The sequence below is a fragment of the Zonotrichia leucophrys genome, chromosome 11, assembly GCF_028769735.1.
Source record: "Zonotrichia leucophrys gambelii isolate GWCS_2022_RI chromosome 11, RI_Zleu_2.0, whole genome shotgun sequence".
Taxonomy (NCBI): domain Eukaryota; kingdom Metazoa; phylum Chordata; class Aves; order Passeriformes; family Passerellidae; genus Zonotrichia; species Zonotrichia leucophrys.
In genome coordinates, this window is record NC_088181.1 from 3,184,778 (window position 1) to 3,212,695 (window position 27,918).

The following is a 27,918-nucleotide window of genomic DNA, read 5'->3' on the forward strand; positions in this document are numbered from 1 at the left end:
AGTGCAATTAATTGAATTTATGCTGGAATAGACCTTTTAATCCCAATGGAGGCCCTGCTCTGTGCACACAGGAGCTGTGCAAGGCTCTGGGACTGATGGGGACAGCGAAGGGTCACAGGCCATGGTCACAACCCCTGACAACCCAAAGAGCTGCCAGTCCTGGCCCTGCTGAGGAAGGCACCTCCCCACTCCTTAGCCATGCATTTGAGAGCCAGTCCGTCCACTGGCTCACAAATGGACTCTGGATATACTGGAAATTAGGGAAAATAGCAAAATGTTGGCATTCCTGATCATAAAAAAGAACTGGACAGCATTAAGGGACTGCCCTACTGGGACAAGGCCCCTGTGGGTGGAATAAGGCCTTAGCCTTCAAAGGATTGTGATGATACTTTTTCCTAAAGCTTAACAGGAGAAATGGGAGTGCAATTAATTGAATTTATGCTGGAATAGACCTTTTAATCCCAATGGAGGCCCTGCTTTGTGCACACAGGGCTACCAGGAGCTGTGCAAGGCTCTGGGACTGACGGGGACAGCGAAGGGTCACAGGCCATGGCCACAACCCCTGACAACCCAAAGAGCTGCCAGTCCTGGCCCTGCTGAGGAGGGCACCACCCCAATCCTTGTGCCAGGGGGTGTTCCTGGTGGGAATTCCGTGCTGGGGCTCCTCTGCAGGCCGTGCCTGTGCCGGGCTCACGGGCGGGGAAGGGCGGGAGCAGCGGCTGCGGGCAGGGGCGAGCTGTGCTTGGGCTCTGCAAAGAGAAAGGGCCCTGTTCACTGTCAGCACGGATCCCACCGAGCTCCCAGCTCCTCCTTCCTCCTCTCCCTATCAAATCTCCTGCTTGGACATGGCTGTGTGAGGCAGCAGCTGCACCACGGTGCTGGGCCCTGCGCTAGAGCCTAGCTTATAGTCTTCACTGCCTGTGCTGGCAGAGGGAGATGGAAGGGATGTCTCAGGAGAGGCTGTGGGAGAGAAAACAAACAGAATTAACGTGGACTTGGATGCTGTTCAATGGAAAGCAGCAAACCATCCTACAAAGCCAGGAGCAGGAGCTTGGGGGATCCTGGCACGCCCTTCTTTCCTGGTGTGTGAGGAGGCACAGGGTGACTGGCAGGCATGGCCAGTTCTCCTCAGGGTTTTGCACTTGGGGAATGCCCCCAAGTGCTCCTCAATCCTTCATCTCCTTGTCAGAGAGGAGCCTGCAGCCCCACTGTACCTCCTCTAATCTCCTTTGCTGGAAAGGGGCTTAAAAACTAAATAAAAGCCACTTAAAACACATGATGCCAACATTTGTGTAGCTGAGAAACAGCAAAATACACTAAGTACACAAATACACCACAGGAGTGTGACTGGCAGAGGGAGGGAGACTGTGAGTACAGGACATTGTGGTTGTTAAATTCCACCTCCTGTTCTACTTTCCTTTTTCCACAGCCTGGTCCTGCAGGGGATAAATGCCTTAACCCACCCCCAGCAGTGCCCAGGGTGATTGAGGATGGGCTTGCATTCAGGTCCTGTTGTTTGGCAGCAGCCACAGGGAACTCCTGCCATAAAGAACCATCTGTCCTCTATTGTGGCATCTCCCAGTGCTGCCAAATCCTGAGAAACACTCAGTCTTGATTTCTAGCCCTTTTTTTTAGCCTTGTGTTGTTTTAGTAACATCTCAAAACCCACCTGGGTCATGCTACCATTAAAAATCCTAATTTCTCTTTGGAATCATGGAAAGAAGTCAGCCAGGGGGGCTGTGAGCTCTGATTCCAGAGTAAGATTTAAACACATATAAATAAAGAACTAAACTAAACTTACATTTACTTCAATAAACTTAAAGAACTTAAATTAATTTTAAATAAACTTTTTAAATAAATAAACTGTTAAAAAAGAAATAAAATTTTAAATAAATAAATAAATAAACTTTTAAAATAATAAACTTTTTTAAAATAAATAAAATTTTAAATAAATAATTAAATATGAGCTGTGTCTGCTGCCCAGTTCCTCGGCTATGCTGACACTAATAATGTAAATATTGTAAAAATGGGCTGTAAATAATGTAAAAATGGTCTGTAAATAACAGAAAAAGAGAGACGTACGGTCTGGAGCAGTGTGGATCACAGAGGTCATGTTGCTTTGCAGGACATGTCCTGGCAGTGGTTCCAGGCAGTGATTCTGGTTGAGGTTGGGAGGTGCTGACTGGTACTGGAGATCAGCAGAGGTTCCTGCAGGTGGGATTGGGAAGAGACTTCATTCCTGGCATAGTTCCCCACAAGATGCTCTGGGCTAAATCTTTTTCATGCAGAGGATGTGGAAGACCTCTGTGGGTGAAGGTTAATGGCTCATCCTTGCTTCCTTCCCCTGCTCTCAGCCTCTGGCTGTGCAGGAGCAGCCCCTTGGGATGTCTGGGCTTTCAGCTGCTCTCCAGCTGCCTGGGCTGTGTCCCAAGTGCTGCTCTTATCTGGATTTCCCCTAAAGTTATAACTTTTACACATTTCCAACAAAAGATGTGTTGTCTTCCCTCAACTGCCTCAGGTTGGAGGCCTGAGTTGAGTCCCACACCACAGAGAGCATTCTTTGCTGAGAATCTCACCAGATTTCCAGAGCTAGACTGGAAAGAATTGGCTCTGGGGTTGGATTGGAGTGAGAAGGATCCTTCAAGCTACAATTCATCAAATGGTTTTGGTTGGAAAGGATCTCAAAGCTCATCTCATTTCAACCCATGCCATGGGCAGGGATGCCACCCACTGTCCCAGGTTCCTCCAAGCCCCATCCAACCTGGCCTTGGACAATTCCAGGGATCCAGGGGCAGCCACAGCTGCTCTGGGCACCCTTCCCATCCTCACAGCAAAGAATTTTTTCCCAACATCACACCTAAACCTTTTCTCTTTTAGCTTAAAACCCTTTCCCTCCATCCTCACAGAATTCACAGAATGACCAGGTTGGAAGAGACCTTCAAGACTGAGTCCAACCCAGGACTCAGGATTTCTTCTACTGGGAAGCTGAGAAGCCTCAGAGAAAAATGAAAACATTAATTATCTGATTTGCTTGTCCTGTGTTCTGCTGCTTTGGAATGTGTTTGGAGATTGTTGATCCAACATGTGAATTGTTTTGACTTAATGACCAATAATGGTCCAGCTGTGTTGGGACTCTGGAGAGAGTCACAAATTTTCATCATCATTCTTTGTAGCCTTCTGTATCCTTTCTCTATTCTTTAGTATAGTTTTAGTATAGCACAATATATAATAAAGGAATGTAATGTAATGTAATATAATATAATGCAATGTAGCATAATATAATTAATATAATTATATTAATATAGTTAATATAAATATTAATTATAAATTAATAATTATATAATTATATAATATAATTATTGTATGAATAATTATAATTAATATAATTATTATAATATAGTAATATAAATATTAATTATAATAATAATTATGCATATTAATATAATGATATGAATAATATAATGTAATTATGAATAATAAATAATGCATTAATATAATGCAATATAATGTAATGTATTGTGATGTCATATCATATCATGTCATATCATGTCATATCATGTCATATCATGTATCATATCATATCATATCATATATCAGAATAATTTAGCCTTTTAAGAACACGGAATCAGCTTCAATCATTTCCTTCCAACCACCCCAGGAAATCCCCCATCCCTACCTCCCAGCAGCATCTCCTGCAGCAAGCTGTCGATCCTGGCCACTCCAAAGAGCTTCACAAACTGCACCTGCTCGATCATCTGCCAGGTGATGCTCTGCAGGGGCGGCAGCAGCAGCAGGATGTCGCTGAAGCGGCCCCGCGAGTCGTACTGGCGGTCGTTGATGTAATCCTCCAGGTTCACCTGCACCTGGAAGCGCATGTTCTTCACCTTGCCCGGCTCGCTCAGCCCTCTGCAGTCTGGAACAGGGGGAAATGCGGTTAAAATTGCTGCCCTGTTGTCCTAGCGTGAGGTTATGATGCTTGTATTGCCATTCGTGTGTTCTGATTTAGGGCAAATTTGGGGGAAAGCCTCCAGAAAGCAAACCCATACAGCCCCTCCCCACAGCCAGTTTCCTCAGAGAGAAGTGGAAATAACCTGTTTATTTAACAGGCAAAGCACCCCCAGCACACAAAATTAACAATACAGGATGACACCACTCTGAAAAAGATGACATATTCAGAAAGTCTCTGTTGGGAGTGGTCATTCTGTTATCAGTCCATCCTGTGCTGGGGCAGCTGCTGCAGCCACAAGGTGCAAACTCTCAGTGTTTCCCAGGTCCCAGTCCGGAGCAGGCACAAGTGGTTCCAAAAAAGGGAAAGGAAAAACAGTCCAGGGAAAAATTTGGACTGCTTAGCTAAACTAACTGATGAGCAGAAGCAAAAAGCAGGAGAAAAGCAAAAAGGAAAAGCAGCACCATGTACTGCCCTGTCTCTGTGGCCCGCCAGCTGTGGGGGAGCAGGCTGATAACAAAACCCAAACCAAAACATTTGCTCTTCAGAGCCAGTCTTGACGGCACAGAACATGATATCCAGCATAAACAGAACACACAAATGGGGATACAAGCATCACAAGGTCACCCCAGGACACCTGTACAGGCAGATGTTGGCCTGTCAGGCAGTGGGATAGTGAGTAATGGGATGGTTGGCTCTCACAATTAAAAAGGGAAATATCCTGTATATGTGTTAAGTAAAGTTTTATATATTTATAGCTATGTTTTACTGCCTTGTGTTGTTATCAGGGGGTGGCCTGGGTTTGGGACATTTGGGAGGGTTGGCTCGTTACTATGGCAACAGCTGACCTCCATTCAGAATTTAAGGAAGTGATCTCCACCACTGGACATGAAGGATTTGATGGACAGAACTTTGGGAGGGACTAAAAGGTTAAAAGGTGAAGCTTCCATTGTGTGGGTGAGCACATGGTGGGAAAGATCCTCTGTTCCTGGCAGCATAATATTTTCTCTATTCAATTGAATAGAGAAAAGTCTATCTGTCTTCTGTTGTATTTTTGATAAGGTTTTAATAAACCTTGCTAAATTTTTGGAAGTGGGTATCACTTCTCACAGGCAGGCTGTTTGCAGGAAAAGGATGAGAAGGCAGTGATGCTCTGAGTGTCCAAGATCAGCTGGCAGGCTGGGCTGCCATTGCTGCACATCTCACATGGAACAGGGAAACAGTGAGGGGAATTGGAGGGAAACAGTAATTGGAGGAGAAACAGTAATTTGAGGAGACTTTAAAGGGAAACTGTAAGAAAATAGGAGCTTGCTCCACATGGATGTGTCTGCCTACAGCCATTAGCGAAGGGGAAAAATTTAGAAGTTAAAATATTTATCCTTCCAAGGAAACAGCCTGGAATTTTCCCCTGAAAACTTTGAGTCACAACTGCCACCACTAAATCGTGCCTGTATGTTGTGATTACACTCACTGCAGCATCAGGTTCTTGTCTTGCTCTCCTGCCTTTGACCTGTGGTCAATCCTTTTTTTCAAGGACCACTTGTCCATCTTAAGCAAATAAATCTGTCCCTGGGTCGGGTGAAGTGCTGGCATTTGCAGCCTCCCACTCCTGCCTCTGCTGCTATCTAAACCTGAGATTTCTGGATCACTGCCCCATTTCCTTCACTGTCTGCAAGGAATCCACAGGCACCACATTTTGGGGAATGCAGTGCCAAGAGATTAGATAAAGTGGTTAACAAATGATTGTGTGTCAGCGCCAAGCTCTGAGGACATTCCTGCTCGTTAGCGCGGATGAGCTTCACCTCACACTCCCTCCTTCCAGCTGAAACCTCAGCACCTCGTTGTCACATTGATCTAAAGCTGCACACTGATCAGCTGAGAAGGTAATTTGTCAAAATTGGTTTGATGAAAGGTAATTTGTCAAAATCAGTTTGATCCCTCCTCTGTTCACAGCAGGCTTTGGTGAGCCAAAGCTCATGATGTTCCTGAAACTCCTAGATCTTGATTTTGAATCAGCGAATACAGCAAAAAAACCCAAATAATTAATGGATGATACTCTGATTTCTCCATGCTAAAAGACAAAAGGGCATTGTCTGGGCTTGGGATTGTTCTCCCACCATCTCCCTGAGCTCCAGGGAGATACCCACTGGAACCTGGGCCAAGTCAGAGCCCCCTGTGCTTCTGGAATAAACACAGCAAAGCTTGAAAACAAACTGCTTTTTCTCTGTATTTCCCTGATCTCCATCCTGTGGATCAGCCCTGCCCTGGGTTGCTGCAGGCTTCCAGCAAGATCCATTAGCACATCCCTGATATTTCTGGGCACTCTGAGCAGCCCAGCTCTCTGTGGTTTCTGATGGTGCTCTCTGGACTCTCCACAATGCTGCTTGTTTGGCTCTCTCTGCTTATTATACATAATTAATGCAGGCATGTATGTCCTTAATGATCATCTGCATTTCAGGCTGATGGGCTTTCCCAAAACCAAGCTCCTGCAGCAGCCAAACTCCTCCAGGGCCTTGCACATCAGCCTGGCTGGAATTCACACTCAGGAATTGCTCATTTCTACCTTAAACCTGCACTACTGAGCACTGCCCATTACAGCACGGGCAGCCTGGGATGGAGAGCAGCTTCCAAGGGGTTTTCCAGGATTTTGGAGAGCCCCCAGCTGCTGTGCAAGCCCTGAGAGGGAATCTCACCTGGGTCAAAGAAGATGATGGCTTTCAGGCAGGCGTACTCGTTGTCGTCGATCTGGATGTCCCGCAGGGGCTTCACCAACTCGTCCAAGATTCTGGTGGCCACACGAGCGATTTCCAGCTCTGGGCAGTGCATTGGGATGATGAAATCATTCCCTGGGAACACAAGAGGAATTCCCCATCAGGTTTTGGCTCCAGCTCTGCTCTCATCCAGCAGTTCCCTGATACTCCCAGTGCTGTTTGCAGCAGTTTCCAGCCTGCAGTTTTATAATCTGATCTGAGAGAGAAGCAAGGCCCAGATCTCATCCCCTGGTGCTCATTTATCTCACCCACACTGTGCTCTCAGCCTGCTCCGTGTTCTGCTCTGCTTTGCCCTGTGTTACATCGAGCATCTGTTTGTAAGCAGTGCTGCACTGCTTCATTTTTGGTTTTCTTTTCTCACACAAAGTTATCCCTCTCTCTTTTCCTTAATGTGAAGCTTTTAGGGTCAGTATTCCCATTTTTCTGAGAACAATCCCACCTGTGGTGGAAAACACCTATTTTCCTAATAAATAATAAATAATAAATAATAAATAATAAATAATAAATAATAAATAATAAATAATAAATAATATTCTTTTTCCTCTAAAAATGAAACACCTATTTGCACTGTAACTTTTAATAGACATTTCTGATAAGTTTCCAAGTATCTATACCCAAATACCTCATTGCTTGGACCTTGGCAATTTCAGGTACACAACCAAGACCACCCAATTTGAGATACCATTTAAATCCTGGGGATTTCTCATCCACAATTTCGAAGCATTGAGGGAACAGTTACAAAAATCCCAGTGAATTTACTTGTTCCCTTTTTACTCCAGCACTGTGTCTCCACCCAGATGTGCAGCCCAGGAGTGCAGAGGGGGTTTCAGGGGTGCACAGTGCTTGGGAATGACCTGGGAGGGGTGAATTATAAAATCAGGAGTGTGTTTCACTGCCTTACCTAACAGCAGGAAATCAGTGTATGGTATGGACCTCTTGGCCACCCCGAGGAGCAGATGTTCCCCTGCGTGGGCTCTGAGCAAGGCAACCTGGAGGAGACAGAAATGAGATTCCATTGGAAAACCAGAGGATGGAGTGCTGAGCTGTTCAATTTGCTTAGGTCTGGCAGATCTACAGATAAAGTTCTGTTCAGGGCTAGAAAATATCAGTGTATGTTCATTTTAAGAAGTGCTACATTTGTGGCAAACTAAAGGAGAAGCTGTTTTCAACTAAAAGAGCAAAGAGGGTCTTTAAGTAATTTGCGTTCTTAGGAAATAATCAGATTCTATATTCAATTATTAGTACAGTAAGAAAATCAATTGCTGAGCAATTAGTTCTTAGGAAATAATCAGATTCTATATTCAATTATCAGGTACCAGTAAAGGAAAAATCAAAACTGCTGAGCAATTTGAGTTCTTTGGAAATAATCAGATTCTATATTCAATTATCAGGTACCACTAAAGGCAAAATCAGAACTGCCCTGTGATTCAGAACTGCAGCAGCCTGACACAATCAGAATTTTTTAACTGGATCTTTTGTAGGTTGGACTGACCAAATCTATATTTTGAGGGACTTTGGCTACTGAAGTTATTTTTAACTGGTCCTTCTTTCCTCTTGTTTGTTCTCTGCAGAGGGTGATCTGCATGTTAATGCCAGATTCTCCCGTGAGAGCCCAGCTGGGAATTCCTTTCAAAGGCACTGGATTTACTGGGAAGGACCATTGGTTTTTACCTGGTCGTCGAGGGGGAGCTCACAGAAGGCTGGGATGTATTTTGCCCATTCCACCAGCACCAGGAGCTGCTGTTTCATGGATTCACACACGTCGTTGATGGTGGCAATCTTCTTCATGGCAATGTCTGCGCTGTGCACCGGGCTCAGGGGTAAATACTGAAAGAAAAACCGGTTTTGGCTGTGTCTGCCCCAGTACAACGCTGTTTTATCCCCCTCCACAGCAAGGGCTCATCCCTGGGGAGGTGCTCCCGTTGTGGTTGGGCACTTTGCGCTCAGCCCATGGAGCAGCTTCCACGAGGTGGTGCTCAGTCCCAACACACACCCAGCCCTCCTCAGCCTCCTTCCCCGCTCTCCAGGACAAAAATCAACATTCCCATCTCAGCAGCACCGTGTCTCAGCTTCCCACCAATCCCTCCTGCCAGCCAAATGCATGAAATGCATCCAACTTTGCTCCCCCAAGTTGCTCTCAGCGACACAAAACTGCTTTTTTGATCTCTCCGTGGCAGGGAGAGGGTTAAAACCAATAATTCTTGAAAAGGAAGTGGGCTCATTGCTGCATGTAATGTGCAACATCTGGGCCCTGTGTTTCAGTGGGGAAAGGGTATTTGCATAAGAATTTAAAGGAGACTCAGGGTGAAATTAATGGTGGGGCGTGAAATAAAAAAGCAATCAGCGTCGGCTGAAGCCCAGTGGATTTACTCACATTATTTTTCTGCCCTGATAAAGAAGTTATGTGCAAAGATACAATCAACCATGACTGGAATATTATATTCAGAGCAGGACAGGCAGCAGTGAGGAAGGATAAAATTCTGAGTATGCAGTGAGATTTTAGGGGTGCAGCAACAATTTAGGCCAGGGGAAGAGGGGACCTGGGCTCTGTAACATCCCTCAGCCCTTGGAATTTCAGCTTTCCATCTCCCACCAAAGGTGCACCTGCTCCCTGAGGGATGTATGGCCTTGATAATGGATTTTTTCCTTTCTGCTTTTGGATATTTTACATTTTCTTCCCTGTGGGTTTGTGCAGGAGCCATCCAAGGGCAGAAAAGCCATCCAGCCCTGGCTGGTTTAGCAGGCTGGGATTGCTGAGGGCCATGGTCCCGTTTGGAGGGGCTGTCCCCACGTGTCCTACCTGCTGTGCCATGGCCTCAGCCTGGGTGAGGATGTTGATGGACAGAGAGCCATTGTCCTCATAGCTGCTCCTGCGGATGCTGATCCTGTCACGCTCGTTCTGCACGGCTGGAAGGAGAGACAGAGAGAGGGGCTTGTGGCAGTGAGAAACTCCCAGTGCTTGTGTGAGAAAACCCCAATGGTTTTGCCAGTGAGAAAATCCCAATGGTTGTGTAAGAAAATCCCAATGGTTTTGCCGGTGAGAAAATCCCACTGGCTGTGTAAGAAAATCCCAGTGTTTGTGCCAGTGAGAAAATCCCAATGGTTGTGTGAGTGAGAAATTCTCAGTTCTTGTGGCAGTGAGAAAATCCCAGTGCTTGTGTGAGAAAATCCCAATGGCTGTGTGAGTGAGAAAATCTCAATGATTGTGTGAGAAAATCCCAATGGTTGTGTGAGTGAGAAAATCTCAATGATTGTGTGAGAAAATCCCAATGGTTGTGTAAGAAAACCCCAATGGTATTTCCAGTGAGAAAATCCCAATGGTTGTGTAAGAAAATCCCAGTGGTTGTGTCAGTAAGAAATCTGCCCCAAGCAGTGGCTGCTGCTCCTTGTGGTCCCTCACAGGAGTGGATGGGGCTTTGCTCCTTCAAGACCCTCCACTGTGGCTGGATTTGGAATAAACAGGCTCTGGGGAGGGAAAATGCCACTCCAGAGGGAGAAAACCAAGCACAAGAGGGAGATGAGGCCATTTGGGGGTCAGAGCAGCACCCATGGGGGATTTGCTGGTCCTACTGGATTTGATGCAGCTCAGGGGGAATTTGGGGGTTTGGGTCACCTCTCTCCACCTGGCAGTGCTGGAGCCCTGGCCTTTGTGCCCCTTTGTGCCATGGCTGCCCTGAGGGCTCTGTGCTGAGCTCCTGACACAGCCCCTGGGGCTGCACCTCACCTCATGGCAGGGCTGGGAAAGCATCCCCTGATGCCACCTCAGAGCAGCCTTGGAGTGTCCCCTGCCCCTGAGCTGGTGACCCTAGGGGACATTCGTGGGGAACAAAAAGAGTCACTGCATGGAGGAAGCTCAAAGAAAAGGAAATTTAAATCCCTCTTAAAACCATTCCCTCAGTGTTGCCCATCACACAGCTGATTTCAGCCAGCCTGTGACACATGAAGACAGCGCCAAGCCAGGGTTTGTCACCAGCTCTGCTGCTGCAAATCCCTGCTGGAAACCAGCTCAGAGTCCTGAAACAGCAACACCACAGACCCTGGTGACACTGCAGGGACCACAGCAGAGTGAAGATCAACCCAGAGCTGGACATGCCATGGTGAATTGGGAAAAACCCACTGATTTTTGAGGCCCATTCCACCCTTTAAAGCATCCTTCCCCCTGAAGCACCAGCCACATCCATCGTGCTCCATCAGCCCTGCACAGGGAACAGAAGGCAGGGATTGCACTTCAGCATTTATTTTTGCAGCAGCCTCTGAGAGCTGACTCACCTCCACTGCAGCCATCAAGTGAAACAGCAGCAGAGAAAAAACATAAAAGGGAATTTCAGTTTAACCCAAGCTGGTCTCAGTGCTGGTTTCTCCCCCAAGCCCTCCTGCCTCTGTCCAGCAGCTCAGGGCTGGGGAAGGAGCCTGAGCACACTCAGCGTTCTCCTGGCAGCTCCCAGATCTTGGCTACAACAGCTCAGAGAGGCATTTGTCACATCCCTGAAGCAGAGGGAGCAGGATTCAGCATGTGGTGATAGGGCAGCGCATCCCTCTCCCTCCTCCATGCAGCAATCCCAGACACATTTCACTTTATTTGGGGTAAAATGACTCAAACAGAGCTGCCAAAGCACGACTCACTCTGTGCTTTAACCCCTTGGGTGCAGAAACACTACTACAAAATAGCCACTTTTGAGAAGATTTTTCCAGCAATTTTTCCCCCTTTTTGCAGAATCAGCAAAGTTATTTTGCCATCATTCTTTCGAGTCTTTGCCCCACTGCTGGGTCTTGTTTTAGGGCATCAGGACTCATCCCTGGGAAACCATACTAAGGAAAAACATGGGCATTGCTTTGCACAGTTTGAGGGAAGGTGTTTTTTCCTTCCAGCTCATGTCCAACCACTGCTCTGTTTTCCTAACCAGCCTCTCATGAGGGGCCAACAAAGCAAAAGGGCACAAAACAAGCAGCAGTGACAAAAATCAATGCCTCCCCTTATCAACAGGGTTTATTTTCCAAGATCTGGGGCTCAGCCTTGCTGTCAGTCAGGATCAGCCTGACTTTGTACCTGCATCCGTTTCTGAAAGGTGCCACGCACAAACACATCCCTGGAGCATTTTCAGGCTGTGGGCACTACAGAGAGGCAATTTGTCACCAATTTAGAGAACAAGCAGCTTTTGGGAGGCTTTGCTAACCCTGCTCAGACAGCAGCACGAGTTGCCCTGTACATGAGGGGTCAGCCTGAAGGTGATGGTGGTTATAGAAACCATAATCTTGGCACTTCATGACCAGAAAGGTCAGTGCCAGCATCTCAGGAGAAATAAGCTTGACCCCATCTGTGTCATCACTGTTTTGTAAAATCCCCAAACACCTGGATTTATATCAGATGCTCCCCCATGTACTCTCAGGGTGGGCCTCTCTGCCAAGAAAAAGGACAAGTTTTGCCTTTCCAATCAAGCTACACATCTGATTTTCTGTAAATCCTACAGTGCCAGGCAGTCCTGGTCCCCATGACAGACTCCTTTAAGAAGCCTCAGCCTGTTTTTTTCCCCAGTCTTTTTATGGCACATATTTCAGTGCTTCCCTCATGCTCTGATAAGCTCAATCTTCCAGTGCAAGTGGATGGTACAGAGTGACTTTCTCAAGGTGATTGGGGTGTTATCTCTGAAAGCACCCAAGATGTGATGGAATTAGATACAAAGGGGAGTTAATGTTTCACCTGCCACAAAAATTAATCTATTACTGCGCAGTGATTATATTGCTGTATTTATTGTGTTTGTGAAAGGGAAGGGACAGGTCACTCCTGGTGAGGCAGTGGGAGTGCTCCAGGGACCTGGGGGTGCTGGGCTCAGCTGTGATCTTGCCTTTGCTGTCAATAAAACTCAACAAACCTGCAGGAATTACTAAAAACCCAGTGCTGGATCCCTCTGTCTCCCAGGGGCTGCTATTTCCAGAAGTGCCTGGCAAAATCTTTGCTCCCTGGGTTTTTTTTCCCCTTCTCTGCACATTCCCAAAGGCAGAAAGCACCATGAAGAGCCACCCAGCCCTGCAAGAAGGGACAAGAGTCCCCAGGATGGTGCTGGGCAGGGACAGCGTGTCCCCAAGCTGGGCTTTCCCACAGGGAGAGGGGAGAGCCCTGGGGGTGCAGGCTCAGCTGGGATCTTGCCTTTGCTGTCAATAAAATCCAACAAACCTGCAGGAATTACTAAAAACCCAGTGCTGGATCCCTCTGTCTCCCAGGGGCTGCTATTTCCAGAAGTGCCTGGCAAAATCTTCGCTCCCTGTTTTTTGTTTTTTTCCTTCTCTGCACATTCCCAAAGGCAGAAAACACCACAAAGATCCACCCAGCCCTACAGAGAGTCCCCAGGATGGTGCTGGGCAGGGACAGCGTGTCCCCAAGCTGGCCTTTCCCACAGGGAGAGGGGAGAATGATGCTGGTGTCCCCCTCCAGGGACTTGTCCCTGGCTGCAGCATGTCCTGGCAGTGGGAAGGGGATGGGAACACAAACAAACGCTCCCTGTGACGCAGGGCAGCCCTCGGAAGGGTTTTCTGTCACTCTGAGCAAGGCTGGACACTCTGCCTGCAGCTCTGGGCAAGCACACAGGGGCTGTGGGATTGCAGCAAGCCCCTGCTTCCCAAACTGTTTGTGCTCACTGCCTTGCCTGGGATGAGGAACCTCCAGGGAGTGCAGTAAATGGGGCACAGGCACTTGTCGCAGACATCTTTTTATGAAAAATCCTTTCCTTAGGATTTTTCCTCCTGTGAAGCTGAGAGGCCTCAGGAACAAAATGCAAACAATGATTATCTGCTGCTATGGGATGCAACAGGTGCATCTGTGGTTGGTCTCATGTGGTTGTTTCTAATTAATGGCCAATCACAGTCAGCTGGCTCAGACAGAGAGTCCAAGATAGCTGCCTTTGTTATCATTCCTTTCTATTCTTAGCTGAGCTAGCCTTCTGATGAAACCTTTCTTTCTATTCTTTTAGTATAGTTTTAATGTAATATATATCATAAAATAATAAATCTAGCCTTCTGAAATATGGACTCAGATCTCTGTCTCTTCCCTCAACCGAAAACCCCTGTGGACACTGTCACAGGCACTGGCTGGGAGAGCAGCAAACCAGTAACTTTCCACAGCAAACGAGGAGATTCCAGCTTTGTCTACACAGGAATTACTCTTTCCATCATTATTCCACTAAAACCAGCCTCGGTTAATGCTGGTGGGGTTGGAAATGCAGTGATAAATGGCACAGAGGGAGCAGGAGGAGGGCCGTGCCTGCGTGCTGCACTCACCAGTGTTCCTGTCTTCACCGACAGATTTACTCCTCCTGCTGCCTGATTAATTTATATCCACAAATAATCTGTTTTTTTCCTGAGCTACCTCGGATTTTGTAGGTGTGGTGTGTTTTATTTGCAAATAAATCCCAATGGTACATGTACATTTAATCCTTTCAGGGGCTTGTGGACTGATTTATGACTACTGAAGGTAAAGAAGATCCTTTATCTTTTCCATCCTTCTTTGCAATAAACTGCAGTCCCAGCATTCTGAAAGCTGGCAAAAGAAATGTGCAAACAAAAGGTATGAAACAAGATAGAGGCCCTGTGAAGCACTAATAAAACTGTCCTATAAACCTGTCCAATTTCACAATAATAAAGAACAGCCTCAAACCCTCCCTCAAACACTCTCTCCTTCTTACTGTTGCAGCAATAAGTGATATAACATTTTTTTTTTTTACTTCTGTATAAAACTAAAGAAGTTCATTCACATTCATAAATTACTTTGAAGGGGATGAGAGGTTAAATATTAACCCCTCATTTTGTTTTCTCCCACCAAAAGCAAGCTGAATCCTGACAGTGCAGTGCTGGCCTTTCAAAAGGCTTCCAGGTTTTCAGGCACTCAGCTCCATGTGAGGAGATGACCTAGCTCACTTGAGGAATCACACCCTGCTGATTTAGTCCAGGTTAAACATGATCTCAGGGAGCTGCTAAAAATAGAATCCTGCTGTTTTCTTTGGGTGTTTGAGTACCTGGTGTTCTACTCAGCCACTGATGCTGCAGTGACCCAAAACCCTGTCTGGTGGCATTGTGCAAGAAAATAGAGATCAAAGCTTCTGAGCCAACAGAGGAACTCGGGGGAACAGCCAAAAATGCCCAAAACATCCAGACCACCCCCTGGCACAGCCCCAACACAAGAATAAAGGAGTGAATCTCCTGTGGAAATCTTAGATCCTGATCACAGAGCTGTTTAGGACATAGAGGGGTTTTTGTTCAGGCAAGGCTATCCCTCCCTCCTCATCCTAAATTAAATGGTTGTTATTAAAGTGAATTATTGATACCAAGAATGCAATTAGTATAGGAGTGATTCTGAGTGAGCTGTTTTCTAGGAAATCTGGGAACTGGGCTTTCCACAAGACTCAAGTTTTGTCCCTTCCCTGCTCTCATTAGTGCTGATGGAACCTGGATCCCATCTCAGTTCAAAAGCCTCTTGTGGAGGGCATCTTGGTCCTTCCTGAAAATAGGATCAAATTCAGGCTGTACAGACAAGACAATATAAAGATCCTACAGGTGATTTTCTCAACCATTCCCTGGGGAGCCTGTTCAGTGCCCTATCACCCTCTAGGGGAGGAACCTTTTCCTAATATTTAACCTAAACTTCCCCAGTACAGTTTAAATCCTGCAGCCCCAGGCAGATCTGGTCACCATGTAGCTCAGGTGTTTGTATTATATATTAGGAGAGAAATTTGCCTTCTACCAGGCTGCACAGTTCCTTGCAATTCCTTATGCGCTAGAAAAGTTTCCAAAAGGGGAAAAAAAAAAAAGAAATATCCAAACGTGTCACATCACATCTTACAACACATGAAGACTGGGGAGAAAAAAAATAAAAACAATCCCTCTGGATCCAAAATTCCCATTTATCAGTTAGCTCTGCCAGGGAACAGCAAGTTCTCCAGGCTGAGCACACAGACACAGAGCAGTGGGTCAGTGGGGCACGGCGAGGGTGACCCCACCCTGGGTGTATTGTCACAGCCAGCCTGGGAAAAGGATCCTTTCCAGTTCCTTCCCCTCTGCCTGGATAAACAATGCCACTGCCACACCCTGGAAACTCTGACTGCCGTTATTGGGGCTGGCCCCAAAGGAATGTGCCAGGGAAAGAGGGTTGTGCCAGTGCTGGGACACACAGCATTGATATCATCACTGCCATCTCCCCAGACCAACCCCTGCACGCTCCAAAAGATTTTGTACAAATATTTGGCCACTCCAATAGTGCCCCATCCAAGACACGGCTTCTCCTTCTCCCTAAGGCTTCGCAATGCTGTTTAATATTAATCTAGAACCACCCAAAAGCAAATAGCTGTGTTCTTTTTGTGCACACAATTGTGCAAGAACTTTTCTTTCCCAGTCCTGCACATGTGCTCGGGACAGAGCTCTGGTCAGCTAAGCGAATTTCTGCACAGCAGTTGCTCAAGGTGCTTTAAAAATCTTCCTTGCCAAACACAGGCGCGTTTTCCGAGCGCACAACCTGACTGCACTCATAAAAAAGTTTCAAGGAATGTGACGATGTGGAACTTGAAATGAGTCATCTCTCATCAAGCTGCACTCAGTGATGGAGGCATGAGCCAAGGTTTTATAACTTTTACCATAAAAACCAATAAAAATCATGCTTCAGCTCAAAGAATAGATCTGATAACGAGATTTCAGCCTTTCCATGCAGTGCAGTTTGCTGCATTGGCAGTTGGCTTGATCCCATCTAGAACTGACCAAATCAGCTTCAATTTTGTCTTTATTAATTTGAGCACTATTTGTTTTTCCATCTGCTGTATTTACTCCATTTCTCCTAAATTAAACCAGTCGGCATTTTTGCTTCATCCATGATTTATGCCAGGTTTCAAAACACCCTTTTTCTCCAGGAAAACATATGGTCAGAACATGGGAAAGATCATTTAATCACCAGTAAAATCTTATGAATTACCAGAAATCGACAGTACATTTCCCCTTGGGTTCAGTGGGGCCACAATTCCACCCCTTGGGTGAAATTGGTGACATGGAAAGAAACTTTCAAGCTCCTTTCTACCTCTCTCATCTTTTAGCTGCCAACGGGTTGGGAAACAGCACAAATGAAGACTGAAGAGTATGAAACAGCACAAAGGGTAAAGAGTGTGAATAGTGTGATACCATCACCCAAGAACCTGCACCTTGGGTGGGTTGGGCCCCCCAGTTTGTCAGGCACTCAGTAGACAAGGACAATCACAATAAAACAGGATCATCCACCCTCTCCCAGCGAGCAGAACTGGACAAGAGCTGTGGTAGATCCCAGACTTCCCCAGGGAAGCTGCATGTAGGCCCAGGTTGATGGAAATGGTTTTTTTTCTTGCAGAGCATTAGGCACTATGACAATATTTCCAATAGAAAAGGCACATTCTGCTGGTCACTGGCACCCAAACCTACAACTCTACTCCTCCTCAGTACAGATGATGGGAAGTACAACAAAAAGTCTTGGCCAGTATGGGATTGGTCCTTCAGTGCTGGTGCTGGTGGTGGCTCCACAGTCACCTTGTCTCCAGCAGAACAACCAAAGGGTTTTGCTCTGAGTCATGTCCCCTGCTGGGGTACATGAGTCAGCTGTGGGGTACACATGAGTCACCCTGCTGCTGGAGCTCTGCCCATGCCCTGTGCCATGCAGGAGAGGCTCCCCCTCCTTCAGGCTGTACCTTGCCCTTGCATGCAGCTACGTGAGCATCAGCTGAGCCAACCACACCATCTGAAGCAGCAAACTGATGGCATTTATGAGATTGGAGGTGGCAGATCCTCGCTGAGATTGGCACAGGGGGGATTAGGGGTCACACCAGTGGGTATGGAGAGAGGAAATTGCTGTTGTAAAGCACTTAGAGACCTAATAAGGCCCATCCCTTTCCCAGGACTAAAAGACCAGCCTCACAGGACAGGTGAATAATGTCACTGGGCTCTCACTGAAATGGAGATAAAATGGCAAACAGCTGCAACAAAAAATATCTCTCTGTGACCCACAATGATCATCTCTCAGCCAGTGCTGCTGCTGCTCCCCACCATGCTCTGCAATGGAACAGGAAGGCTGGAAATGTCTCTTTGCACCCACCTTCTTTCTTCATGCCAGCTCTGAAGCATTTCTTCAGCCTGCAGTACCTGCACTGGTTCCTCTTGTCTTTGTCTATCACACACTGTCGGTTGAACCTGGGAGGAGATGGGAAATACAACTTGGAGCAACGTCCTCACCCTGAGCAGCCCCAAATACAGGCCCAGAGCTCCACACTGCATGATCCTAGAGAAGAGTCAAAGGTTTGCCAGAGATGGATTGAATCAGTGTTGGCTTGGCCCAGCTCCTCCTTTTCCCCACCGCAGCTCCCTCCAGCTGGGAGCTTCAGACCACCCACCCTGCAGGGATTGGGATGGGTTTGGCCATAAAAACACAACTATGACTCCAGTTGTGCTTTTGTAGGAGCTCCATCTCCCACATCCAGACAGTTTTTTGGTGTTTGGCATTGGGGTTTGTCTGGTTTCACTTGTTAACTATTCTACGATTTGCGTAGAACAAAACGCGCTAAGGGCCACAAGGCCTTTGGGCCTGCGGCCTTGTTCTGAGGGCCATGGCCTCCCAATTCCTCCTCCTTTCCATGGGGATTTAGGAACCCTTGTGCTGTTCCAGGGGTGGCCCACACAGCCTTGGCAGCTCTCCCCATGGAGGGTGAAACAATGGAAGGGGAATCTTCCATGCAGAGAGGAGATGATGTGGGACCATCAGGCTGTAAAAGCTGAGGCGCTTTCCCAGACTGGGAAAAAGCCAAAGGTACAAAAGCCCAAAGACTTTCAGAGGAATTCACGTCTGCCATAAGCAGAGCTCTGAGCTGGGCTGAGCTCACCAAATAAGGGCTTGCACACAAGCTTGGCTTCAATGCTGTGGATCTTCCCTGAGCTGCCAAATATCACAGAGATTCATGGATTCCTGGGGAGAGGCAACTACTCTGCTCCCAGGAGACCGACAGCTGAAATTTCAAATAAACCATTACAGAGTTCATCTCCTCCTGCAGAATTCCCACAGCTCATGGGATGGGCATTGTGCAGATGGACACTGCTGTCACCTCAGGTGTCTTCCATGTCCTGGAGTGATAAGGGCACCAGGAACATTTTAAACAAGTAGGGTGGCTCGCATTGGAAAAATTTGGAATGCCCTTAGAGGAGGAAAAGTTTTGGAACAGAAAGAAAACTTCCAGGTTTTAACTAGAGATGAAGGGCTTAAGTGTATTGAGGTTTGGGATTTCTTTCCACTTTCTCCTGTGCTAAAATAAATATCATTTTTCCTAAGGTCAAATCAAGATAGCAGCTTTATAATTTATAGCCTCCTCCTGGCAAAAAAACCCTTTCAAATGTATACCTGTGTGCCAAAGTGGATGTGAATCATCTCTGGTCCACACATATTTCTCAGAATATTCATAAAATCATCACTGATAAGTGAGTGTACATAATTTATTGTATTTCAAAACAAGAATGAAGAAGCTGTGAGAGGGCTTTGGAGGTGACAGATTCCTGGATGCCTGTTCTTCACCAGGAAAAACAAGAAATATGAAATCTCTGGAGCTTTGGTCCTTTGCCACCTTGGCCTCCCCTTGCTGTGCTGTGACGGGGTCATGGTGTCACTCCACACCCAGTGTCTGCATTTATGTATTTTACACATCAGTCAAACCTCAGGTTTTAGGTTGGACTGGAGGGTCTCAAAGATCTTTTCCAACCTTATCCTTTCTGTGGACTATGAGTTTCCCTCCATTCTCAGGTCTATGATTTTCCCTCATTTTACCCCGTAGGGAAAGCAGTGATGGCACATTTGCTCAATGCACCACAGATGGTCCCAAGGTCCAAATGAGATAGGGCTGAGTTTAGAGATAGGACTGAATTTAGAGATAGGACTGAGTTTTCTCCTTATAAATCAAACTGCAGTGCTACTGGTGGCCTTCACAGCATAGCAACTTGACATTTGAGATACAAACCCCTGATCCCCACCCCAAATCATTTCCCACATAAATCGATTTTTTGTTAATTGCTGAGATTCGGTACCTGCAGGAGTAGACGTGGTTCTTGCGGACGCTCCTCCTGAAGAAGCCTTTGCAGCCATCACAGCTGGAGGCCCCGTAGTGCTTGCCAGTGGCTCTGTCCCCACAGATGGAGCACAGGGAGCTGACCCCGTTGGGGAGCAGGTTGGGGTTTGCTGACTCGGCCGCGATGGCCTCTGTGGGCACAGAATGGGGACAGTCAGAGCTCCCTGCCATGGAAACCTGGCACTGTGATATTTCATGAAAAATCCCTTTGCCAAAATCTTTTCTCCATGTTTTACTGCTTTGAAATGTGATTTAAAGAATTGTTTACTCAGCATGTGAATTATTTTTAATTAATAGCCAATCACAGCCAGCTGTGCCAGACTCACTGAGTCTGTCATGAGATTTTAATATTCATTCCTTTCTAACTTTCTAATGTCTCCTTCTTCTATTCTTTTAGTATGGTTTAAGTATAGTATGTATAATAAGTAATGTAATGTAATGTAATATAATATAATATATATAATATAAATATATAATATAATTAATATAAAATATAATATAATATAATATAATAATATATATAATATAAAATTAATATAATATAATAATATAATATAATATAATATCAGCCTTCTGAAACATAAAGTCAAGATTCTCATCTCTTCCCTCGTCCTGGGGACCCTCAAACACCACCACAGAAACCTCCGAATTTATGGTCATGCTCTTCCCAAGATCAGCTCCTTTCTGGTATTGGTGTTTTTCTTCACTTAAATGATCAGAGAGATTTCAAGCTGCATAGCCCAAACTGCTCTTTAGAATATATCATTAATCACTGCTTTCCTGGAGAGATATAAAGAAACATCACTTGCATGTGATTTTTTTTGGTTTTGAGGGATGGGGAGCCACCTCCTCAATGAGATGCCTGGAGAACATGGTTCAAAGCTGGTCTCCACAGAAGAAAATGGATAAAAAGCTCATTAACTTGAATAAATAGAATGCAGAGAAGAAACAGCAGAGGCAGAAAGGATGAACTGCTTCATGTCCATGACAGAGGTGCTGAAGATCAAAGATTGCTCTTGAGAGCTCCTCTGCAGCTGGAAGGCAGAGACAGCAGCTCCCACAGGGATCACTTCAGCTCTAAGTCTGGTCCCTGCTCTGAAATTCTCTCTGAAGAGGCTCACTGCTTTCCACTAGAAAGCAACAGAGGTGTGCAGGAAGATCAGATTTCCAAATTAGGGACCTAAAATTAGGTGATATGAACGCCCTCTGTCACGTCCTCTGTTTGCACCCACTCATTTGGGGCAGGAATAGCTCTGCTGAAAACTCCCCCTGGAACCTCTCCCTCTGCCCTAACCATCAGACCTGCTGCCCTCTCAATCCTCCTATTTGGGGAAGGAAAGGGCAGGAAACCCTTGCAGGGAGGGCAGCTGGCAGTGCTTGTATCTCCCCATCTGTTTGCAGAGCCTGGCACTGGCTGCAGGGTGATTTTATGAATTTATCACATCTCTGGGATGTTCTGTGCTCCAGAGGAGCCCATCTCATCTCAGTGACCTCAGAGAAGTCCCTGGGACAAGGCACACCCTGATGTGTCTCTGGGATGGGACATCCTCCCAACAGAGGTGGGGAAAGCTCAGCTTAGCAATTTCTTAGAGAAAACTGCTCTAAGGGGAGGAATTGCCACCTGATCTGCCTAGAGAGAGTTTTCTAATCCATAATGCATAAAAACAGCTCTGGGTAATCCACACACAGGATATATACAGAGAGAGAGTGAGAGAAGGTTATTTTTGTGTGTAAATACATGTAAAAAAATTCATAGTGAAAGTATTTGCTGTGCAATAAAAATTGTAATCAACCCCCCTCCCCCCTAAAAAATAAATAGCAAAGCCAACAAAGCTTTAGTTTTTCACAAACTGGATAGTTTCTTAGCTAAGGCTGAGACTAAGTCATTTTTAGCCAAGATTTCACAAATGCAAAGTTCAGACTTCCTGTCACCTCCTAAAATAACCCTTTTGGTCCATATTCACCTTCTGGTGCGTGGATGAATAAATAAGTGGGTTACACCAAGATGGGAACAACATGACAAGAAAGAACGACAGCACCAAAATCATTCCTGGGTCACAGTGACAGGGATTGAGGTTTGCCTCTTCCCAAACTCTGTGTGAGATTCTCCCAGCCCTGACATTTGTCAGGAAGTGACACTTGGGTCCTTTGGGAACATTGCCTATGTCAGAGGTGTTTAATGGCAATTTAGGTTGATTTTTTTAGGTGGTTTTTTTTTCAATTATTTTTGATTTTATATTACTTAATAACTTAGTATTAAATGAACAATACAGAATATTCCTTGGACAATAACTGCAGAATATTTGGGCATCTGTTGTTCCATCAATTTTTTGGAGGAGCACATGACCATAAACAAAGGCACTGTGTTGGATTCCATTTTAAAAATTTGCACAACCGAAATAAAGATAAGGCAGCCAATTTCCTCTTCACTCCCCTCATGCTTTCTCTAGACTTCAGAGGAATCAAGCCAAGGTCAAATAGTTTGGATCTCCAACAGACTCTTCATCCAGGTCCAGACTGCAAAATATTCCTGATGCTGGAAAGTATTCACTTACCAGAAAAGACTTGATTTCCTTTTATATAGGATGGGAGAATCTGCTTGCTGTTATAAGGAATAAATTAATAATCTGGCCTTAAACCAGGTGTTACTGGAGGGGAACCATCAGCACTGTGTGTGAGGGCCCTTGGAAATTAGCAAACCAAATTTTGCCCTCACGTGTATCCATGGAAGCCCAAACAAATCACCAGTGAGCTGGGTGGCTCTGGGTTAGGGCAGCTCCACAGCTAAAAGTTCAAGCCCTGGGAGGGAGCCACGTGTCCTTTCCAGCTGAATTGGCTGAATGTGGACACAAATTTTAACAAATAAAAGGAAAGCCCTAAACCAGAACGCACGTTAATTATGATCACAATTTTTAATTACAAAATCCTGCCACCAGCTAATGATGGGCTCCAAATGAGAATTAGCTCAGAGAAGAGCAAAGCACAGCTGATATCACAGGCACCAGGTGATTTTAACACAGCTTCCAAACCTCCCCAATATTTGGGTTTTTCTGTGGGGAAAGACCAGGATCCCTGGCAGCAGAGTCCCCTGCTTGCCTGTGAAATCTGCTTTTTGTGCTCCATCCCTGCCTGCCACAGGGAGATAACCTGAACAGCTCCTGTGCTGTGCCACGGTGCCTTTGAAATCTCCACTGCAGAAATGCACTCAATTCTGTTCTCCAGGAAGAGACCACAACTCATCCTGACTTTGTGTGGCTCCCAGGCTGAGCTGAGGCTCTGCTTGTGGCCAGACCCCTCACTGGGGCTGCCCTCGACTTCACCGGCAGAAATATCTGAAGCTGGTTTTTGAGTTATATATAATTTTTTTTAGTTATATATAATTTAAAATATACTAAAATCTAATATGTAATACAATATATAAAAATAAATAGTGTTAAAATTTTTGGAGTTATATGTAATTAAAAATAAATAATAAATAAATAAATAATAATATAATATAATATAATAATAAATATATAATGATATGCATTATATATAAATAGATATAATATATAAATATATATATTTATATATTTATATAATATAAAAAATATGTTTATAGATATAATATATAGAAATAAAATTATATTTTATTATATTATATCATATAATTATTATATTATATTATATTATATATATATTATATTATGGAATATATATTATATATATTTATAATATATATTATATATATTTATATATATTATAATATAATATATATTATATTATATTATATTATTTTTTAGTTATATATAATCAGTGTGCAGACTGGGAGCTCCCTAAGGCTGAGAAGAGCACCCAGTGTCTTCCCCAGATTTGAGATCAGCCAAGTTCACAACTGAAGTGCACACAAATTTTTTGGTACCTACTGCCTCTGTACGTTAATCATTGTCTATGATAATGCCAGTTTTACAGTGATAAGAAATGACACTGAGGATGTTCTCATCATACCTGACTCCTGCACTGCTTTTCCTTTCAGTTCCTTTACTGGCTACAGCTCTTTTAGATGCACATTGTAAAAGAGAATTGTCATGCCATACTTTCCAGGGTGGCCTTTATCTACCAGGAAATCCAAGTTTTGGTGCACATAATTTGCAGTTAACAAATCCCCTGATTACATGTGCTGGGCTAGAATGTGAAGAGATCGCAAATGTGGGTTTAGGGCTTGAACACACACAAGGAAACTCGGTGCCAAAGCCAGCATTGTGAAACCTGTACACACAAATGTAGGGCAGGAGGGGGTTTAAACCCTGGCCACGTGCAGGGCAGCCTCTTTCCACATCAGCTTTTAGCAAACAGAGGAGTTTTTGAGATATCAAACCTAGCTGTGATTTAGTGACCCCACATCCTAGAGGAGCGATGATGAAGGTGCTGTTCCAGGCTCAAGGGATGGGAAATCACTGCCAAAACATCTCTGGTGGCTTTTGCATGCTCTGAACTGGGTCAGACTGGGAAAGATGTCACCAACCTCGTGCCAGGGCCCCGAGGATCAGTGTGGGGTGTGGGGCTGAGGACAATGAGCACCACCCTGGCAGAGAGTGCTCCTCAACTCTCCAGTGAAGAATTGGGGCTGCATTGCAGCAATGTTTCACATCTTCACCAATATGAGACAGCTCTGACAGGAGTGTGAGGGAATGGCCATTAACCACACATAAAAACTGAGAATATGGGTTGTAGTGCCAGCCAAGGTGAAGGAAACAAATTTGTACAAAATGGGAAAATTTATCCTGCTACAACACATATGTCACATAGGAAAGACAGAATTAGTAGTGATTTTTGCTCCTTTCCTTTTGTCATTCTATTTAAACCTTACATATTTCTTATATCATCCCCATAAAGTGTTCTTTTCTTTATTTTGAATTAATCCTAAAACATTTGCCAAATTATGAGCTATTTGAAGGTGGAAAATCCAAACTACATATCTGGGCAAATCTCAGAATGATAGCAGCTTCATGAAGAAGGAACATCTAAGCACAGGAAGTGCTCCACAAAATTATTCCATCCAAAATTTTGATGAAATAATGTTCTGAAGAAGGAAAGAGTTGGTTTCAAGAAAGCATGACCTTATTTGAAAATATTCCAATTTTCACTTTTGGAATTGTCCAGACAATAAGGAACTGCACTGAGTTCACCAAAATAAATATTTCATCCTTTCCTGTTCATGTTTATAGAGGGCAAAGCTGTCATCATCCAGTAAGGAAAATACAGATGAACCTTAGGAGAGATATAAGCAATCTTTAAAAAATCCAATATAGTTATAAAAAGTACCTAAAATGAGGTTGTTTTTTGATTCTAAGAAATTTTTAAATGTTTCTGAAGCCACAAGGAAACTGTAATTTTGAATTACCTTAGGGGACTGAACTCAGCTGGGCAGCAATAGATTTCCATGCATGGCCATTTCATGTATTTTTTGAAGTTATTTTTACAAATGGTAGGGAAGGACACTTACCCAAGACAAACAAGCTAATTTCAAAGCAGCTACTTCCCGAGAGAGCTGGTTAGTCATTAACAGCTAAACAAATAACACAATACCGAGTTCGATAAAGTTCAGAAAAAAACTCAACCTGTCAGTTCTACTGCATGAATCAACAGAGAGCCCAAACAGACACTGGTGGTTCGTTTACAAAATTATATTGAATTTCGGGGAAATTTGTGCTGCTTCAAAAAGTGGAAAATATCTTCTTGTTCAACGGGAAGTGACAAAGCAAAACATCTGTGTTAAATGACATTTCTGGAGTAGGATAGGGGGTGGAAAACTTTCTGCAAAAATAAGATCCAGTTTAGCTGGAGCTTACAAAAATTACATATATTGAAAAAACTTGATTTGGAGACAGCCAGAGCTTTACAGCAGGCAATTTAAAATTCAGGTTCCTTTGGGCCTTTTAACTTTACTTGTCTCCTGACCTCCCTCCAGGCCCTACAATAATAAGTCTAATCATTTTATATTGTAGGTGATATCCCTACTGAAACTCTGATTTCTTTTGATGAGCCAGTTAATGAGCAAATGTGAAAATCCCATCTTAATTTCACTAAGCTTCTTAGCAAATTAAAAGCCTGCCAAAACTCTCCGAAGGGATCACTAACGCCAGAATCTCATTCAGCTGCACGATTGGTTTCTTGAAAGATGACCAAAATGCCCTTTATTTTTACACAGCGAGCAGTTGATTTCAGAGGATGGAGTTCACTTTATGCCAGAGTAATTTTGACTGCAGAAAAATTAAATCCCACACAAAGTGCTTTATTCCTGCGAACCGAGCGGAAGTGTCGGCGTATAAACACTCCCGCCTCCCAGCCAAGTCCTTTGTGCCCTAAAAACTCTTGGACCATCTTGGTAGCCAGAAAAGGAATGCAAAGCTAGCAATGGTTTGGATATTGTTTCTCAATTCAAGTTCCCAGGACCAACTTAAACAAGGCACACGCTCATGGACAAATGCTGTTTGGGACGACATGTTTTCCCGAGGATTAAACATCAATGGAGGTCGTATACGGGAATGAACCACACATTTGAACAAGAAATATTGGTAATAACTCCCCTCCTAAGCAATACAGCAGGTAAACCCAGGGAATGCCACGAAGACATCTACCAAGACCTGCAAAACCTGGTGGGCTCTTCAGGGCATGACAATCAGCCCGCCAACGAAATGAATAACCCAAAAGAATAACCCAAAACGGGACCGGCAAGCGAAGGGGTGACGTTTCAGCCCAAACATCACCATGGATGCAACAGATTTTGACAGGTCAGCTGCTTAAATATTACCCCTTCCACCCTTTGCCCCATACCTCCCACCAGCCTTTCCTCTGTGTCCAGCTTTACAGCAAAAGTGGCGGAGCTTATTCAAGAGAAAACGAATAAAAATCTCACCGGTGTTGTTGGGGAGCACGCGGAGGTTGTCGAATTCCAGCATGGTATAAGAGGAGTCCAAGGAGTCGACATAATCTGGCATATCCATGTCCATGATGGACTGACAAAGCTTCATTATTACTTGACAACAGCGAGGGAAGTGGCAGAAACAGCCCCGCTGTCAATCACGGCCAAGGTTTCCTCTGCAGAGAGAGACACCCCGCTCCTGGCGGTGACAAATCATTACCCAGCTCTGCCCGCAGTCCCTCCCCGTGCCAGAAGAGAAGGGACGAGGCCAAACCCTCTGGCACAGTCCCCTCCCTTCCCGGGGTGCATCTCGCTCTCTGGCTCCTGATAAGGTGATGCAGATAAGGCCCAGGCTCAAACGCCTTGGATTGCATCTTCGGGTCAATACAGCAGCATTTATGGCTGCTCCTGCACAAACATTTTGAGAAGGGCTGGGGAGAGGCCGTCACACACATGTGTCACTCTCCCAGGGCACAGTGGTCACATCCAATCACCAATTGTCACCTTGCTGGCCCTACCAGCCCTTGGGGGAAGAGCAAACGGTGTCACTTGAGGCTGGTGAGGACAATAAATCAATGTCCCACCGAATGAGGACCATTAAGGCAGGTCAGCATGGAGAACCTGAGTTATTTCCATGAGACACACAGTGCTCACACCGTGAGTTGCTGCTGGAAGGGGGAAATGATGCTTCAGTCATGCCCTACACACGGTCTCACCCTGCTCCATAGGCAGAGGCGAGGTGGAGGAGGCGACTTCCACCCACCACCCTCCATCCCTCTCACCTGTGTCTTCCTCCCAACTCCAGGCAGCCCCAGTGTCCCAGAGCTCCCTCTGGGCTCTGCTGGTGAGTTGTCATCATGGAAGGTTCCAAACATGGCAAATGATGGAAATGGAAAAGGCTGGGAGGACTGGGCAGAATCCCCCACAGATGTGTGGTGTTGCATTTCACGCTGGCCCATGCCTGGCTATTCTGGGAAAGGTCTGTAGTACAGAAATTAAATTCCAGTTTTTCCCCCACAGGCCCATGGTGTTTGGTCTGGATTTTTTTTGTAATTTACTGAATTTTACGCGAACCAGCTTTTTTGATTTCCTGAATTTTACACAAAAGTTCTTTCCTTGTTAAGGAAAGAACATGAGCTGTGCTTCAAAAGGCTGGAAACAAAACTCAGCCATGCAAAGCCATACAGCTTGGAG

At 45.1% G+C, this 27,918-nt stretch overlaps 1 protein-coding gene across 1 annotated transcript; it reads right to left on the bottom strand.

The window, feature by feature from the left end:
• Positions 1 to 28: 28 nt before the first annotated feature.
• LOC135452714 (hepatocyte nuclear factor 4-beta-like) lies at positions 29 to 27,549 on the bottom strand. Its single transcript, XM_064723085.1, has 11 exons — positions 27,507 to 27,549; positions 26,719 to 26,900; positions 19,780 to 19,951; positions 17,810 to 17,904; positions 9,518 to 9,624; positions 8,389 to 8,544; positions 7,619 to 7,706; positions 6,640 to 6,792; positions 3,677 to 3,913; positions 2,083 to 2,208; positions 29 to 960 (listed from the first exon to the last, which is right to left on the bottom strand). The coding sequence occupies exons 2-11, from the start codon at positions 26,831 to 26,833 to the stop codon at positions 827 to 829; spliced, it is 1,383 nt and encodes a 460-aa protein (XP_064579155.1). The 5' UTR covers positions 26,834 to 26,900; positions 27,507 to 27,549; the 3' UTR covers positions 29 to 826.
• Positions 27,550 to 27,918: the final 369 nt, after the last annotated feature.